Consider the following 17,955-nt stretch of genomic DNA (forward strand, 5'->3'; position numbering starts at 1 on the left):
CACATTTTCTTAACCAAGGTCGAGTTCGAACCTTGGTATGCCAAGGTCGAGTCCGAACCTTGAGATCACATTTTCTTAACCAAGGTCGAGTTTGAACCTTGATATGCCAAGGTCGAGTCTGAACCTTGAGATCACATTTTCTTAACCAAGGTCGAGTTCGAACCTTGAGATCACATCTACTTAACAAGGTCGAATTTGAACCTTCAAACAAAAAATTTGGGAACTCCTCAGAAACCCCTTTGCTCTTACATCACTCGGTGCTTGGGGGGCTAGTCAGCCGAGTTGCCAACTTCCAATCTGCTGACTCGGTCAAAGGTTTACCAGTCTAACCAAGCAGTAAGCTCATTATTGCCGAGCTCCTCAGCCCGACCATGAAACATGGACATCGGAACACCACATCGGCCCAAAGAGGCCACGTCATCAAACAAATAAAAAATACAATCTTGTCACCGTGCTGCCCACGCGTTATGGGAACGAGGTGATGGTTATGACACATGGCGTCATGACAAATAGGCGTACGCGAAAAGTCACGACCCCTTTTCAAGCTCGGTCTTAACTCCTCGACCTACGGTCTTCGGAGCTCGGGGGGCTAGTGTACTATTCGTACTGCTATGCCGAGCTTGAGCTCGACATCACAGCGCGGAGTGACCTCGGACACGCGCTAGGCGTCATCGGCTCGCAATCCAAGTAGATCATAACTGATCTCAAGGGATCTCGCTCCAGACGAGATCCATCATCTAATCTTATCATATCTTATCTCAGGCCCAAGGCCCAAAGTAACCCTAATTCACACTAAGGTACGTGCATTACTTATACGAGACTGATACTCCCACAAACACTAACTTTAGCATCGGAGTCTCTTTTGCAGGTACCACCCCATCTTGGAACACAAGCGTACCAGTGAAGGAGGCTCACCGATCTTACCTGGCGAATCAGCTCCACAGCAGATTTCCGGTAAGAACAAGTTCAAATATAATACATTCTCATAAAGTTTTAATGTCATAAATTTAAAACAACAATGTTCAATAATAAATTAGTTTTCTATATAATGTTTTAACGATCTAATAATTTGCATAATCCGATAGTGCTCACCTTTTAGTAATTGCAAGTTGTATTGACAATAAGATGTGTATCTTATTCATCAAGAAAGAAGATGAAAGAATTTAATTATCTATCTTTATTTTCATCATGTTTAACTTATCTAATAGGAGGAAAAAAAGAAAGAAATGGATAAGTAAATTTTTAAATTAATATTAGAAGCTTTAGATAAATGAAAGAATTGAGAACTTACCTTGCATGCTTTTCTCTGGTAATGTCTCTTAGAAATTTCCATAACAACAATCAAATGACAAATATCTCAAATTGCCAATAACAAAAAAAAAACATCATTTAGTGAATTTTTATTTTTACTTGTCTAAGTATAATTACACAATGAAACTATTTTTTGTTACTTGTCAAGTATATTAAGCCTAAGTGACTAAAACAAATATAACGAGTATGCAAAAATAGACAAAAAGAAAATAAATATTCAAGGAAAGTCCTTCACATTCAAAGAGATATACATGTACAAACAAAAAAGCATATTGGGAGAGAATAGAAAATCTCTAATTCTAATTAAAATGCAGAGAGAATAAAAATAATGGAATAAATGATCTCTCATAAACGAAATATATAAATAAAACTTATAATCAATTATATTTAAATATATATAAATTGTATTTAATATTAATAAAAATAGATATTTAAAATATTATTTTTATTATTGATAATTTATTTAAAAATATTAAAATTTAATTTATAAATAGAAAAATAAATTTAATAAAAAATTAAAAGAAACTCTAAAAAAAATACTCTGACTGATACAAGAGATTTAATTTACTAAATATATCACTCAATTATATATTGTTAAGGCATCAAAAAAAAAAAAAAAAAGGATTAGCGAAGGTCGTTAAGGACATGAGTGACTCTTTTCAGTCCTGTTAGTCACAGCATCACTTCAGCGCACCGAACTGAATCAAACGACAATGGAAGCCGAGGAAAACGACAGCGTGGTTGTTGAAACGGAACCGTCGAGTTCCCGCGTTTCCGACGCCGACGATCCCCTCCGGCAGAGCTCCGACGTGTTGGCGAAAGGCTTGTCTTCGATGCTCTCTTCGGTGATTAGCGATTTCGATTTCAGAGCTCAGCAAACTCTCAAAAGCCAGGACCACCTCTCTTCCGCCATCGATCGCCTCACCGGAGGTTTATCCTTTTTGATTTATCTGTTTTTCTCTTCCGATTCTTCGACATTGCGCCATGTTTTTCAGCTTTAGCAACTGTGTTATTTTATTTATTTTTTATTTTTTTAAAAAAAATATTTTTATTATCAGTAAACACTAATCAAAGTTAGATTCAATTCATGTTTCGTGCACTGCAAGTAGGTTATTTCTTTTCCTTTTTTGATGGTATTATTATTGTTATGGATATTAGTTGAATTGGTTGGTTAGGAAATTGGAGTTACTTAGATGGTTGGTTGTAGTTAGTTGAATCGGTAATATGTCTATAATTTTTCTCACTGATTTTCTGAATTTTCGTCTCTCTTTGGACTCTACCATGTTTATCAACAATTATTATTATTGGAGGAATTTGCTGTTGTATGTATCACTGTTAACATGTTTAGTATACAAGAATGAGTTATGGTTTCTGGAAATTGACTAAGAGTCTGTTTGGATACGAAGCTTAGAAGTGTTTCTGAAAGCTTCTTTATTAGAAAATATTTTTTTTATTTTCAATTGAGAAACTTTCAAAAGTGCTTCTAATTTGTATCCAAACAGGTTCAAGTTCAAAGTTTGCTTGTGGACATAGGCTTAGAGCATGTTTGGAAACTTTTTTTTTTCTTCCCAAGTTTTTTGTTTAGACCAAAAAGAAGCTAATCTAATCCAAATACACCCTTAGATTCCTTGGTGAATTGAGGTCCTTGTAAAATTGTATATTGTGTGTGGCCTGATCAAGTGAACTTGCACATGCTGAGAAAATCATTATGTGTGCTACTCTATAAACATGTGAAGTAAGCAATGTCTATGGCATTAATCTGTAACATTATTCTATTCAATTTACTATTGTATCAAAGGAGCATATTCTGTGGACAGGCCTAACATGCGAATATTCACTTTTTGGATGTACAACTAGTATTAGTGAGGTTTTGCTCATAGTTATTAATATAGGATAGTGACATATATAACGTACAGCCTTGAAAATGCTATAAATGTGGATGGCAGTTATTGTTTGGTTTGGTTTGGTTTGAATTTGATATTGCATTCAAATTGAACCACATTACTTTTATGTTTGGTTCTGATATGCCAATTTTTGATAGGCCACTAAAGGTTTATGTTAAAAAAAAAGCCAGTTATAATTTTAAACGTGGCAGTTATTGTTTAGTTTTAGTGGAGTGTAGTTATTGTTTGGTGTTATTAGGTAGTTATTTTCTACATGTGACAGTTATTATTTAATATATACTGTAGACGAAGTCAGAGAGGGGAGAAGGGTAGTTTTTTTTATCAGTTTCAGTGGAAGGAGGAGACACATTGTTAGGGGGAAACCTTGTGTTTGTGATTCTGTTAGGGGGAAACATTCTGTTTGTCATTATGTGTTTGAACCTGGCCTATGAACCAGATTAAATTTCTAATATAATCCAGTATCCTGTTTTGTTTAAACTTTAAATTCGTGAGCCGAATAGGTTCAGAGGAGTTTTTGTCTAAAAACCAAACTGTGATCACCCCTACTAGAAACAATCAGGCAAGCACTGAGAGAGCAGTTCATGTTGTGTGAATAAAGCTTTGAACAAGATTTGTGAAACCCAACACTGTTGTGCTGCTATAGCCCATGAAATAATGCAATTTTGGCTTCAATTTCAGCTGCAACGCTACTGAAAAACTGCTCCATTATTTGAATACCATGGTGGCCCAAGGCTGTTCCACATTGTCACTATAGTGCAGTATTGACTATTGACTACTACTTTGCTATGAGGTCAAGAGAGATTAACAGTTAATTCCACTATTTTGCATGTGGTTCCTTGGTTTGTCCCTACCAGATGCTTTGGAAACAATTCAAACCTGAGTCTTGAATGAGAAAAGTAGGTACCTTTAGTACTTGGTTAAAACATTTGGTTAGTCTTTCTAAGTTTAATATTTTTGAAACTTGGAAAAGGCATAAAGAGATGAAATATTTTTTGTTATTCTATGTGTAATGGAAAAAATGAAGAATGTGCAATTCATGAAGATGCATTGTCTTAATGTAGTGGAGGTGCACAGCATTTTGAGTTCTGCAGCTAGACTTGGAGCTTTTGTTCATCTTACAAGTATCCAAAGTTGCACAGCAGTTCTAGTCTTGGCCTTTTTTGTATCTTTGGTAACTTAATGCTAAGAGCATCTACAATTCTGCTAAAATTTAAGCAACTCATAAAGTGAGCCAGAGCTGATGTGGCAGTGATGTGGCATAGGGAGTTGCTTATAAGCAACCCCCATTGTAGATGCTCTAATATTTAGGCATCGACTTGCTTTAGTTGCTGTTGGAGAAAGGATTTTTTTTATGGTGCTGCCTGGTAAAATTTTTGGAAGTTGAGACATGCTAGGGACATACTCTCTTTTGAATTTGAACACACTCCTTCCTATTAATTGAAATTTATTGGAAATCATAAAATTTTGTGTGTCCCGCATCCTATTTAATGAACTTTTCATGATTTTGTAGTTTTCAATAAATTTTAACGAATAGGAGAGAATGTATTGGGAGAAATGATTTAGAGATTGTGTTGCTGACACTCCTCTTGGAAAATTTCAATTAATTTTTGTGATATGATTCTGTTATTAATTTGGTATATGCCTTCGATTTTACCCTCATGAAGAATTTTCCAGTTTTTCATTCTTAAATTACTGTTTGCAACTGACGATCCTGGTATGATGCCTTTGGTTTAGTAACCCTCATAAAAAATTCATATAATGGAATATGTTAATCTGACGTGCTATATGGTCCACATGGGCAAGTTCTGTGAAGGGTTCATTTCATAGGCTCCTGGTGTGGGAGTGTTTTACTAAGAGGAGTGAATATTAATTTGAATTAACATATTGGTTTAACTATTTTATTTTAAAACACTAGAACAGACTCCATTCCATCTCAGTGGAATGCGGAAGTAAGCATCTTTATGGTACAGCGTAGCAAGTTTTGTGAAAAACGCATTTCTTAGCTCCCAGCAAAAAGTGTTTTAACCTATATAGTTGTCTGCATGATGACAAAAATCTTGTTTTCTGGCATTCTGCTCTCCATGGAGTATTCATTAGCATATCAAACTTGCTGCTGTAGTATACAAATTCGGGTTTCCTTTGATAACATGCTATAATTATATTTCAGTAATGCTTAATGCCTATGCTAAAGCTTCTCCTATTACCCTAGGATGTCTTATTTCTTAGTACTCTAGGTTTCCAATTTGCTGACCTGAAATTCATCTTTTCTTTTGGCAGAACTTGATCAGTTACTTGAAGATGCACCTTTGCCATTCATAATGCAGCATGCTGCCAAGATTTCTAGTGTTAGGAAAAGAGTTTTATCGCTGAATTTACTTCTAAAATCCATACAAGGGCGGATTGATAATATTGATCGCATGCTGTCTATTGGCACCAATCATGGTATAGAATGTCTCCATATACTTTATTTTTTAGTTATTTTCTATTAAATAGTAACTATTAGTGTTGGACTTTTTATTGGTGGGTTTTCCCCTTCATATATGCTCTCTTTAGCCAGTATATAGTTTGATTGCTCTGTTCAATGTTTAAATAAAATTTACTCTGATCTACTATCTGACCATTTTTGTGAACAATCTATCTGAAAGGGTCGGCATTACATTATTTGTCATTGTCTCCCTTCTTTTTAACTGCGGGCCAGTGACTTTTCAAATGATTTCAAATATATGTGCTATATATAACAGGATTTTTGTTTTGTTTTATGTAAATCGTCTTATAATTATGATTAGTTTAGGTAGAATGTTATTTGCTTTGTTAAGTTGTCCAAGAATGGGGTGTTGAGGTTTACGAGCTTGACAACCGTCTGAGTTTATTCTTGTCACCTACATTGGAACCTTGACTACAAATTTGTTCCTCTACCAAATGAATTATTGAAAACTCCCTTACACATAAATACCATGGAAAACTGATATTTTGTGCTATATATTTGGAGTTAATAATATTTGTCTTTCATCACTTTCGTGCTAAGAAGTTATAACCTGAACTACATCATTGTGCATCACTGAATACGACTTCAGGATTCCTCTTCTTATCCTAGCTGTGACCTGCTTTCCTTCTTGTTGGAGAAAGTTCCCTGACAACTTTTTCATTACTTTAATATCGAGTTTTATCCTTTAGTCTTTAAGAGGAACTCTTGAACCCCACACACATTTTCCATGAGAAAACACTTGGATCAATCACTCTAGCTGGCATATTGCGATCAATCATGGAGTCATTGTGATAGTTATCTTATCAGCTAGCCCAGAAGCATCATGGCTGCTCTGGCTTGATTCGGAAAGTGGTCAGTATGCTTAAATCTGCTTCTATGGCCACTGAAGATTTTGACAACTCTATAAGTTGTGATATCTACCATATGATTCTGACAAGAATCAAAGAACTTGAGGTACTGTCCCTGCAAAAAAAATAAATAAATAAGCAAGGCACCTTGAGCTGAGTAGGATTTGGCAATCTGAATGTTGATAACGTGCACAAGATATTTCAGATAAAATAGTGATACTGCTTGAATCACAATGGTTAGTAGTTGGATAAAAAGTTTTTTCAAAGAATTTCCAGAACTAAAATGATGAATGGCTTGTAGCAAACTAGTTAGCATCGATTTTGTTAATAATTTAATACTTGAACCTTTTGTATTCATGTTCTTAATTCTTTACACCAATTTTTTTGTTTGTAATTTTGCAGAGAAAAACAACCACTGAAGGTTCTGGGTGAATGTCATCTGCTTCAATTTTTTTCCCTTTGTACTATGTAATGCACCCTAACCCCTTAAATTGAATTATTCCTGTTAGTTGTTAGGCACATACCAGCTTGGTGTCAGTTAAGGACTTCAGAATTGGGATCCAGTCACAAGCTGTATTTAGGTTACTTTTGATTATCACTTTGTGCTTGAAATCTCAAAAATAAAATAAATTTTTCATTTCATTCATTAATGAATTCTTATTTTAAACAGAAAACTTGCCTTCAATGACACAATTTAGTTTATTTACAAATAATTCTGTTGCATTTAAGAATTTATATGTTCTATTGCCTATAATAGTATTTGCAAGCCATTTTATTTCAAATTTATATACATATCCTACAAGGAGCCTGTCATATCCCATTTCCTGCAGCTAGAAAATGAAAAATAAATGAGAAAAACAGTAACCCATTGCATGGTGGGGCTACTTAGCAGGTGCCCCATCTAAATTAGCATACTTTGCTTGTTGGTAGTAAATCGGCCTATTTAATTTCTTGAACTTGTGAAACAAAGTCTGCAACCCAATTCCATTGAACTATTGGGTCCACTATGCACCGCACCATCTAGATGCCTAGAAGGTGATAGAGTCGTAACATATGAATGCCGTGCATGTTTATATATAAATGCATAAGATTCGAAGGATATGGTGACACATGCAAAATTTCCCAAGCATTACCAGATCTTATTACCCGAAGCAAATGGCCAGAATCATGCCTATGTTTGCTGTTGTCGTTTTGTTGCACTGCTGAGGGAAGAAGAAAAGGAAAGGAAATATCTCAGCACCATCCCGTCCTACAGTAAAACCGTAAAAAGTTGTCCATGCAGTACTAAATTCCAAAGGGACCCAAACCCATTGCAGTTTTATGACATACTCTAACATAACAACAACAAATTATCCTTCGTAGTCCAGCTCATGAAGATACTGTGATGTGAACTCCAGTAGTTCACATGCCCCCACACTTTAGTACGGACCTCACAGGTGTGGCATTATTCTATTTCTAAAACATCCATCAACGCACCTGGCCTTCAATCTTACAAGGGGACACTGCAATATAGATGAAGATGAGGACAAAGATATGTTCCCAAGTCGGTCATTTCTTCCCCTCAAATTTCATTTCAAAAGTAATGTGTGAGAAGTGATTAATTTAATCAAATATTTTAGCTCATTAACTATTTATCTTTCACTATACAGAAATTCTTTGTTATTTTTGTCTGCCTTCCGCATCTTAGATACTGACCTCAGCCTTTTTAGCCGTTAGCATTTTAGCAACAGCACCTCCTTTTCTCATCCCTTTTGTGCACTGACCCACTCCCTATGCAAGAGAGAGGGGGGGTTGGCAGTGATGCATATGATAGGGTTAAAGGGATTGGATGAGGGGGAATCTGTGCAGAGACCCGACTGTACATAAGCACGTTCTCTCTTTGATGCCCCCAAACTCACCCCTCAGCCTTTTGCAGGCTCTCTTATTATTCAACAAACAAATTGTTTTCTTTATGAGACAGAAAATCAGATCATGAAGATCATGCTTTAAATACACTTATTCAATATTTAATTAATGGCAGCCTCTCGCTCTGGCTAGTTTAGAATCTTTTAGACTTTGAGGGCTTCCATTAATTTACCTGGGGCTGCTTTTCAGCTGATTTACCTCGCAAGATAGAAATGATTGCACGTATCCTCAACCCTATATTTAAAGCGAAGAGAAAGTAATGACAAAGTTGAGCTCGTTAAACAAACTAGTATAAGTCACGTCACACAGGTAGGCTTTCATAGTGCAATTAAGTATTAATTGGCAAAATATGACAAGAATCCAGGGTAAGGGTTTTATTTGGATTGAGGGAATCACTTGGGGGCATGTGACCCTACAATGCCACAACACTTCCCACCAAAAGTGTAAAGACAGAACTAACCCTTGCATTGCTGTATTGGGACACAGTAAACAGACATTGGCAGCATGACTATGAAAAGAAGTGTGGGTAGGTGCATCCATTTTCACGTTGTCACAAAGCCCAAACTCTAATGGGAACAAATGCGGTATTATAACGGGGACTACCCCTTTAGGACTGGTCAAACACCACACCCATATCATATCAAATGCATCAAAAACCAAGCATGGACATGGACGGAGTCGCCTAAAATAAATAAAAATAAAATAATAAAAGTAGAGAATGATAGGATGGCTCATGGCTGCAAATGCTGCCTAGGTAGGTTTTAGGTTCACGCTGTAATTTGTTTCTATAGGGTGCTTCAACGTAGAAACATGCACCGATACCCGTTAAATATTTTTCATTTAAAATTAAAATCCTATGAAACATTTCTAGTTCTAAAAGAATAAATTTTATTTATTAAAACTATTACAAATGAATTAAACTATTATATTGAAAATTTATAAAACGAGGATTATTCATTGAGATGGATATGGAGGAAGTATATTGTGGCTTGTGTAGGTAAGGCGTGATTGAGAAAATGTCAAATCAAATAGTAGGGAGGGATTAGTTCATAGCCACAGAGACAGAGCCCCAGACCCCAAAGCATGCGCGCAAGTGAACGATGGGACGGGACTGCGCACGACAAACCCCGGTACTTTGCCGGACAACGACAACTGAATTTCGTGTAAAACGAACTCACGTGTATGATGTATCATGTTTCACATTTTATATTATCCCTAACTTATCAAAACTATAATTTCAATAAATTAACTACTCTAGTATACACAATAACCATCCCATCTATGCCTACATAATCCACTTTTAATGTTATAATATCTTCATGCGTTCTTACGAGTTATTATGAAGCTAAAGCATACTGTTAACTAGTTAATCGAAAAAAGTCGACCCTTTTATCATCACGGTAAACCCAAAAGAATGAGTAAAGTGAGCTAACAAGGGTACACATGAAATTGAAGAATTTCAAGTACGTTTCTTATTATCTTATTAAAAAAAGGAGGGTAGAAGTGGCGAAGAATTTGATTGAATAAAATAATAAGATTGAAGCGAAACACTATGATTTTATAAAAGTGAGTTAGGAAAGAAGTTGTCTCCTCCCATCCACATCCGTCATTAATTTGTATAGACAAATAAAAAAGCCCGCTCTCTCACATGGGTTTTGGCTTTTATGGTGGCTAGGCTAGGCTAGGCTGCAAGTATGGCAACATGTTAGCCACGTGATTTTAGCATTTTCCTAACTTTTGAAAAATATGGAACCATCATTACTTATATGCTATCTATCTTCTTGGTTGGTACACTTTTCGTTTCCGTTGCCCTTTAGTACGAGTAGTAGAGTACAAGGAAGCGTGTATAAAATAAGATTCAAGCAAATAGTATATATAGTTTAGTGAATGGAACGAGGCAACTAAACCGACAGAGGGTCGTTTCTAATTGCAAGTTAAATCCCCCCCCACAGTATATAATTTGAATGTGAGTGAGGCCCCGTGATAGTACCACGGAACTAGAACCATTTCTTTCACGATGGGGGGAGGGGGGTCCATCTCCAAAGGCATTCAACTTTTGAACATATCCTTTCCCTCAATTATGCACATCGGTTATAGCAAATATCACATTGCTTGCAGCAAACAGGAAAGGTCCTACCATATCTAATTAGAGACGGACCCATAATGATGGCCGGGAGTGAGATCTTTTCACTCCAATGGGATCAAGTTGACCCTATTTTTGAATGTTCTGCTCCACCCCTCCACCAACATCTTTCACGCACACAAAGGGAAAATTTAATAGTGAAATTGTGTTCAATTATTCATAATCCCTTCTGGGAACTCATCCCATGTCCCCAATCAAAGTACACATCTTGTTTAAAAGAAAAAGAACCCTGCCCCACCCAATTGAATCTTCCATAAAGTTCACACACTGACCTTCAGGTGTGGACCACACACCCCATAAATCAAAAATAAATAAGTAAATATACACCAAATGCAAATTGTCATCTAGCTAAAACAAAAACTTAAGCTTAATTAATTGCAAGCCATCAAGGTTTGGGATCAGACTGACGTGCAAATAATAATTCAGCAGAGCTGGCGCCTCTGTTTGCATTTTTGGCATCATTTCCCAAAACACTTCACAGCATAAACAACAAAAGAATAAGAAAACTTAGATAAACTCAACATGTTCCCTCCACAGATCTCGAAATATTTCACTAGCAAAAAGAAATCCATTTCTCCATTATTAAATAAAAATAAAAAACTAAATGAAGAAAATGTTAAACAGTAAATGGATCTCTTCTTTACCATCATTTTCATGATTCCATTTTTCATCACAACAACAGAGCCCAGCCCAGCCCACCTCGCGTATTTACATTAATTTAAAATAAAAAAAAAGTCAAGAAAATGAAATAAAATCAACCACCCCCCAACCCCAAACAACTTCTCCTGCAATATTTCCATTCCGAGATTAGACAACAGAGTGGCAAAAAAAGGTAAAAAAAAAAAAAAGGGGGTAGTGAATCGGTTGTGTTACTGGTTACCCTTTTTAAACAGGGGCATTCCCGTCAATTCCGAGTCCTCCCACTCTGGTGCCCCTTGTTCTCTCTCTTCTGCGGCGACGAGAAGAGTTGTCCGAACCCGAAAACCGAACCGGTTTTCAGGGAACAAACCGGAACGTTCAGAACCGGCGTAACCCTAACGTTCGCCGAATACGACCGCTCCATTCCGCGGTGCTTGAACCGCGGCCCGCCGTTGAACGTGCTGGGGCTGCTCGAGCTCCGTTCCAGGCTCTGGAACACGATCTTCCCGGAGGAGTTCATCCTCGGGCTGTCCACGGACACTCCCCTCGACACCACCGCGTCGGAGTCCCGCCGGATCGGGCTCCGCCCCGGGCGCGCGGGGAGGTCCGATTGGGACTTGTTTGAGTCGAAGGACGCGGCGCGGGGCTTCACCAGGCGGATTCTAGGGTTAGGGTTAGGGTTAGGGTTAGATGTATGGTTAGGGTTAGGGTTTCGGTGGATTGAAATGTTAGGGTTAGGGTTTGGTTTTTCGGAGTCGAGGGAGAGGCGAGGGAGGTCGTCGTGGTCGTGGGAGGAGGAGGAGGAGGAGAGGGAGAGGCGCGAGGAGAGGGAGAGGGATTCGGAGTCGGAGAGTAAGGGGGCGTTTTCGGAGGTGGATTTGGGGGTGGTGCGGTGGTGGAGGAGGTTTTTGAGGGATTTCGTGGAAGGTTGGGTTTTGGAGGTGGTGGTGGGGTAGAGTTTCTTGAGGCCGAGGAGGTCTTTCCAGCGGGAGGAGCAGCGGGGAGCTTTTGGGGAGAAGAGGTAAGGGTCAGTGGTGGAGGTGGAGGTGGTGGTGGTGATGGCGGCGGCGGTGTAGGATGGTGATTTGGGGGTAGGGGGTTTGAGGTGGAGGGGGAGGAGTTTCCCGTCGGAGAAGAGCTGGTCGGCGGGGAGCATGGTGGCAGGTGGGTCAAGGGGGAACTCGAAGTCGTCTGGGTCAGGGGAGGTTGTGGGGAGCCATGGGAGGAAGGGCTCTGGGAGGTTGTTCACACATGCCGAGGCCATTGATGCTGGATCATGCAACAGTGGAGAGTGTTGAAAGAGTGTGGTTTTGAAGATGAAGATGGAGGAGTGTTGGTGTTGGTGCTGTGTGTGTTAAGGTTAACGATGGTGGCTGCCACAAAGACTTGCATATATAACACTTCTCTCCAGGTACATGGAAACTAGGGCCACGTGTCCCCCACTTTTCTCTCTCGCTTTGTTTTCTTGTTTACTTTTTCCTTGCCTTCCAGCAGGAAAGAAATATATATATATATAATACTATAATATTCATAGAAAGCAGGATCATTAGTACTCTCTCACAAACCATGTCTTGTGGCTGTTTTTAATTTTTATGATATTTATTTTAAACATTATATCTATTATTATTTTTTAATAAAAATATTTACGCTGATAATGCATAAAACTAAGAATCTTAATTTTCCTTAAAATGATTTTTAAAACATTCATAAAATTACTATTCATATACTTTTTATGATTAATTTCTTTTTTAGTTTCTTTACTTTTTTTATGAATGATGTATTTAAATAATCTGTATGACCCAACTCAAAATTCTTTTAATATGTGATAGATTGATTGATTATTTAATATTCTGTCAAATAAATATAAAATGAGTATAATAATAATAATGATAATAAACAGTTGTGTTTGCTTATTTCATTGACAAAACTGATTATGATGATTAAAAAAAGTTAAATTACTTTTTTTCTATTAATTTACTTAATTAGTTCAATTTAAACCTTTATTATTAAAATATTCCGTTTGTTTCTTTAATATATTTTTTTTAAATGATGTTATGTCATATTTTTGTTCAATTTAAACTAATACTGTTCATTTATTGTAAAGGTGACGCAATGAAATTAAAATGTGGAACTACATGAATAAGAAATTAACGCCATTGGTCTAAGTTAGACAAAAAGAACAAGTTTACATCGTTTTTTAAATAGGAAGAGATCAAATTAAGTATTTTAATAATAAAGAAATCACATTGAATAAATAAAAATAATAATTTAGGGAAAAAATCTAATTTTAATGAAAGAGGTTTACCTTTCGCTTTCTATACCATAAATGAGTAATCAACACTTTTTTAGTATTTGAATTTGCAAAGTGTTATTTGGATACAGTTTTGTAAAGAAATTTAAAAAAAAAAAAAATCATCTTATTTATGTCATAGCATGTTTGGTTCAATGTTTTATAATTGTACTTTACGTCAATTGTGAAGCAAGATAATATAGATTTCACGTTATTTTTTTTCTAGTTTTACGGTGAAAATTTTAATATATGTATATTTAAAATTATAAAAACAAACACACGTCTAGGTTGATTTATTGAATTAAGATTTTATACGACTATTTTAATATGAAACTTTTTTGTTAATTTTAAAATATTTTGTAAAAATGTAATGATTTTTATGATTTTTTAAAAGACTTTTATAATTAAGATTTTATAATATAAATTTTAATAGATTTATACCTAAGAATTTAAAAGATTTGAAAGAATTTTCTAAATTTTTTAAAAATAATATAAAATTTAAAAAGTAATAGAATTAATAATAAAAAAATATAACATAAATGGAAAAGTTTGAATAAAAAAATATAATTAGTATAATTTTTTAATCTTTTAATAATTAATTAATTTTAGTTTCATATCTTTTAAGTAATATTTTTTTAAATATATCTTTTCATACATTAATATTTTTTCATTATGTTATTAAATTTGAATAATATGTCAAAATTCATGATATTCATTATTATTTGTTGATTCATTACAGTTGGAGCAAGTTTGCACTCTCCGTGTTGAACTTTCTTAATACTTTTCCATATTTTTGCTGACACCCAAATATTTACTACTTTGACGTGGTGAATAGCCCAACTATTTTGTGCAGTAAGTGCGAACAACATCCTTATGGTATCCAACCTTGCCATTGAAGCAAATGTTTCAAAAAAAAAAAAAAAAATCCACCCTGAAAATTGGGGCATATCCCCTAACAACCATTATTATTTATACTTGGTCATATAAACCCAGTTGACTCTTAACTTTCTTATATATCATCATTAGGTCTGTCCATCAATTTTCATGTCTGATTTTTTAATCTTGAGATCCTCCTCCATCACATTTATCCAATTTTTATCAATTGCAACTTTCTCATATTCAGCAGGTTCCATGATGGAAACATTACACCTTTGATAGATATGTCAGACAAATGATCTTGTTCCTCTGGTCGGTTCTTCGTCTATGTCCTTGTTCTCCTCCTGAAATTCAACCTTATCATCTTTCCAATTTTAGCTATCTAGCTCTAAGAATCTCACATCCCTTCTAACAATTACTCTGTCATGGTGTGGTAATGTAGGCTTTTGAAATTAAGTTATAGGCTACGAAGATTATAGGTTATGCTTTCTTGTCCAAATTATCCCTCTTAACATGTGGAATGTAAGAAAAGCACAAACACTCTTACACTCAAATATCTTCAAATTAAGAAACTTTGAGTTGCCAGCATAACATGCTTCAAATGGTGTCTTTTTTTGCAAAGCTTTTGCTGATGGACCGTTAAGCAAAAATACTACACTATTTACTTCTTCTGTCAAGAATTTCTTTGGTAATTCTTTCTCATGAAGCAAGCACCTAGCTATTAGCAGTGCCATTCTGTTTAGGTGAATATGGTGTTGTCAACCGGTGTTTTACACTCGAATCTTCACAAAACTTATTAAAATTTTCAGAGTCATATTCAGTTCCATTGTCGAATCTCATTACCTGTCGTTTGCAGTTCTTTTGAGTTTTCTCCCAAGATTTGAACTTCCAAAAGATGTGAGCAACTTCAAATTTAAACTACTTAAAGTAAATACAACATATTCTTGTATTATCATCAATGCAATCAATATAATACCTACTCCATTAAGCCATGGTGTTCTCATGGACCCTCCCACATTTGTGTGTATTAATTACAGCTTTTCTATATCCCTCCAAGTCTTATTTTAGGGTTGACCTGGAAACCGACCATTTAACCGGTCTGACTCGGCAGATTTGCTAAAAACGGTGATTCGGATTTGGCTACCTGGCCAAGTTAATGCATTTTTTTTATTTTAGTAATACAATATTCGTGATTATCCTCTATTTGTCTGTCACTTCCATTTGTCATTCTCCTCCATCACACAGTTTGAGTTGCAACACACAATGCTTGTTGTTTCTCCTTTCTCGCAGTTGCGCATTCTGACAACAACAGTAATGTGACCTTGTCAATGTGGTGTGTCTATCATCTCCTTATTATACAACGACACAACCTTCAATAGTTGTTATCATTTGTCTTATGTCCTCGTTGTATAACGACGAGTTCATCATTTGTTCATCACACGACAACACAATCTTGCTCTAGAGTGTGGGTCATTAACTACATTTTAATTTCTTTTTATTATGTTTATTGCTTGTTGATAGGATTGGGTGGTGGTTGCTTTATTTTAATTTTGTTTATTATGTTAATCAGTTGCTTTGATTTTGATTTGATGAAAGTGTCTATAATATTGAAAATTTTAATGTTTGTTTATGGAAATTTTATAATATATTTTTACTTGTTTATCATATCTAATTTGAAGTATAAATTTTATATGTTGTTAATTATTTATAATTTTTTAATATAAATCAAGTCATGTAGGTTAATTGTTGACTCAGTAATTCGTCCTTATACTCACCGACCTAATTTTTCAACCAAGTCAAGTTTGATAACATTGCTTTTACATCAATACATGCTCTCTTTCCTATATGGACTTTATAGAAAAAAAAAATGACTTTCACAATAATCATGAATCTAAAAAACTAGGAGTACAATATGAATTTATCTTATGAAGGGGTATGCAAGAAAAATACAAAACATGCAAGTTCTAAATTTAATACAATAATTCAAATTGCAAAGGATAAAGAAACTTCAAACAATTAAATAATACTTGGCATTGGTAACAAAGTGAGGTCACTAGGCACAAAATTTGTAAACTCAAGATTTTTTTAAAAAAAAATTAATAATGCTTAAGGTGAGGGTTAAGTTTTGTACTCTGCATTTGCAATATTTGTTTTAATCTTTTTAATTTTGATTATTTTTATTTTAAATCTTCTCAATTTTTTCTCTTATAAATAATTATTTTTTTGAGCTGTGTAATTTTCTCCATTTGATTTGATGGACAAACCTAACTACTAGGATTGACCTAGTAATAAGAGTCGAGATATCTTCAAATTTTGTGTCGTCATTCTAATTTTAATGGATAAAGAAAGTTATAGACAAACTTGAAATCAGTAATCAAAATGAAGCAAAATAAAAAATAAAATTACAAAGACAAAATAAATTTTATTTTAAAAGGATGAAAAGCAAAATACTCCTATAACATGAAACTAAATTATTTTTTTTTTTGTAAAGATAGGAAAGATTACAATGATGATCATAATGAGGATTGAACCTAGGTCCTCATGCTTCTAACTACCAAAACCCCTCCTCACCCAACCACTACTACTAAATTTTATTTAAGGGAAAAGAATAATTTTAATTATTTATTTTTGTTACTATTAACATGAATGTCACGTGATCACACATCTAAGACATTGTGTGAGACTTAACATGCTAAATTAGCATTTCTAATTCTAATAGTGTTAGCTAAAAACATCTAATTTTAGATGAATGCGAATGCCCAAATATACCAATAATTTCATCTTCTTCTTTTAAAGTCAAGAACTATGAATGATACCTTATAAACTGAAAGACAAATAATAGTTTACTTCAATATAAATTAGAGACAAACATGACTCGATATAAAAATAAGATTTTGCTAAATAAACGCCTTTTTATCACGAGGTCTGTTTAAATAATTTTTTTAAAAGCATTTCTAAAAAAAAAAGTTAAATAAACTTCTCTATAAAAAAAAAGTTTATAAATAAATTAATTTAACTTTAAAGAAGCTAATGTGAAAAGACATATATAAATGTATAAGATTATTTTTGTTAAGAGAAAAATTTATTTCATTATTTTTCTTATTTTTTTTCTCTTAGACATGTTTGAGAAGAAATTTATCGAAATACAATTCACGAATTTTGTCCATTGATCATTGTGGTTAAATTTCTTGTTAGAGATGTAACAACATTCATTTAACTTGTGTTTTGTTTGGGGAGGGGAAAGAATCCAAGGGAACAAAAGAAAGGTGAAAATTAATTTGAGAGTAAATAAGTAAAAAATAGTATGAAATTTGTAATTGTTTAATAAAGTGGAATTTCCCTCAAAAATAAAGTGGAATTAGGTGAGAAATAAAAAATAATATTTAAATTTATATTTTATATGGTTAGATTTTTATATAAAATATATTATTTAGATAATTATATTTTTATCGTTTACTAATTAATTTTAAATACATTTAGACAATATTGTAGGGTTAGTCTTGTACAATTTTTTTTTGTAAAAAATTTCACACAAATCCACCTATATAAAAGTG

General features: G+C 34.5%; 2 protein-coding genes and 1 non-coding gene across 3 annotated transcripts; 1 reads left to right on the forward strand and 2 right to left on the reverse strand.

Annotated features, from left to right (window-relative positions):
* Positions 1 to 1,940: 1,940 nt before the first annotated feature.
* On the forward strand, positions 1,941 to 7,194 carry LOC109813591 (SNARE-associated protein-like protein). The gene is made up of 3 exons (XM_020377796.3): positions 1,941 to 2,241; positions 5,493 to 5,657; positions 6,951 to 7,194. Exons 1-3 carry the CDS (start codon positions 2,025 to 2,027, stop codon positions 6,965 to 6,967), a joined length of 399 nt encoding a protein of 132 aa, XP_020233385.1. The 5' UTR covers positions 1,941 to 2,024; the 3' UTR covers positions 6,968 to 7,194.
* A 3,793-nt stretch (positions 7,195 to 10,987) lies between these two features.
* LOC114916868 (small nucleolar RNA Z122) lies at positions 10,988 to 11,066 on the reverse strand. The gene has a single exon (XR_003805518.1). It is a non-coding gene; the product is annotated as a small nucleolar RNA Z122 (small nucleolar RNA).
* A 78-nt stretch (positions 11,067 to 11,144) lies between these two features.
* Positions 11,145 to 12,734, reverse strand: LOC109813609 (uncharacterized). Its single transcript, XM_020377828.3, has one exon. It carries the CDS (start codon positions 12,497 to 12,499, stop codon positions 11,501 to 11,503), a length of 999 nt encoding a protein of 332 aa, XP_020233417.2. The 5' UTR covers positions 12,500 to 12,734; the 3' UTR covers positions 11,145 to 11,500.
* Between the last annotated feature and the right edge of the window lie 5,221 nt (positions 12,735 to 17,955).

Source organism: Cajanus cajan, chromosome 10 (assembly GCF_000230855.2).
Source record: "Cajanus cajan strain Asha chromosome 10, NIPB_CcT2T_4, whole genome shotgun sequence".
In the NCBI taxonomy this organism is placed as follows: Eukaryota; Viridiplantae; Streptophyta; class Magnoliopsida; order Fabales; family Fabaceae; genus Cajanus; species Cajanus cajan.

What these genes read in the sequence shown, in the direction of transcription:
- LOC109813591 (XM_020377796.3), top strand. Translation starts at nt 2,025, where the DNA reads ATGGAAGCCGAGGAAAACGACAGCGTGGTTGTTGAAACGGAACCGTCG. An exon ending in CATCGATCGCCTCACCGGAG is followed by an intron (nt 2,242 to 5,492) that starts GTTTATCCTTTT and finishes TTCTTTTGGCAG; the next exon opens with AACTTGATCAGTTACTTGAA.
- LOC109813609 (XM_020377828.3), bottom strand. Translation starts at nt 12,499, where the DNA reads ATGGCCTCGGCATGTGTGAACAACCTCCCAGAGCCCTTCCTCCCATGG.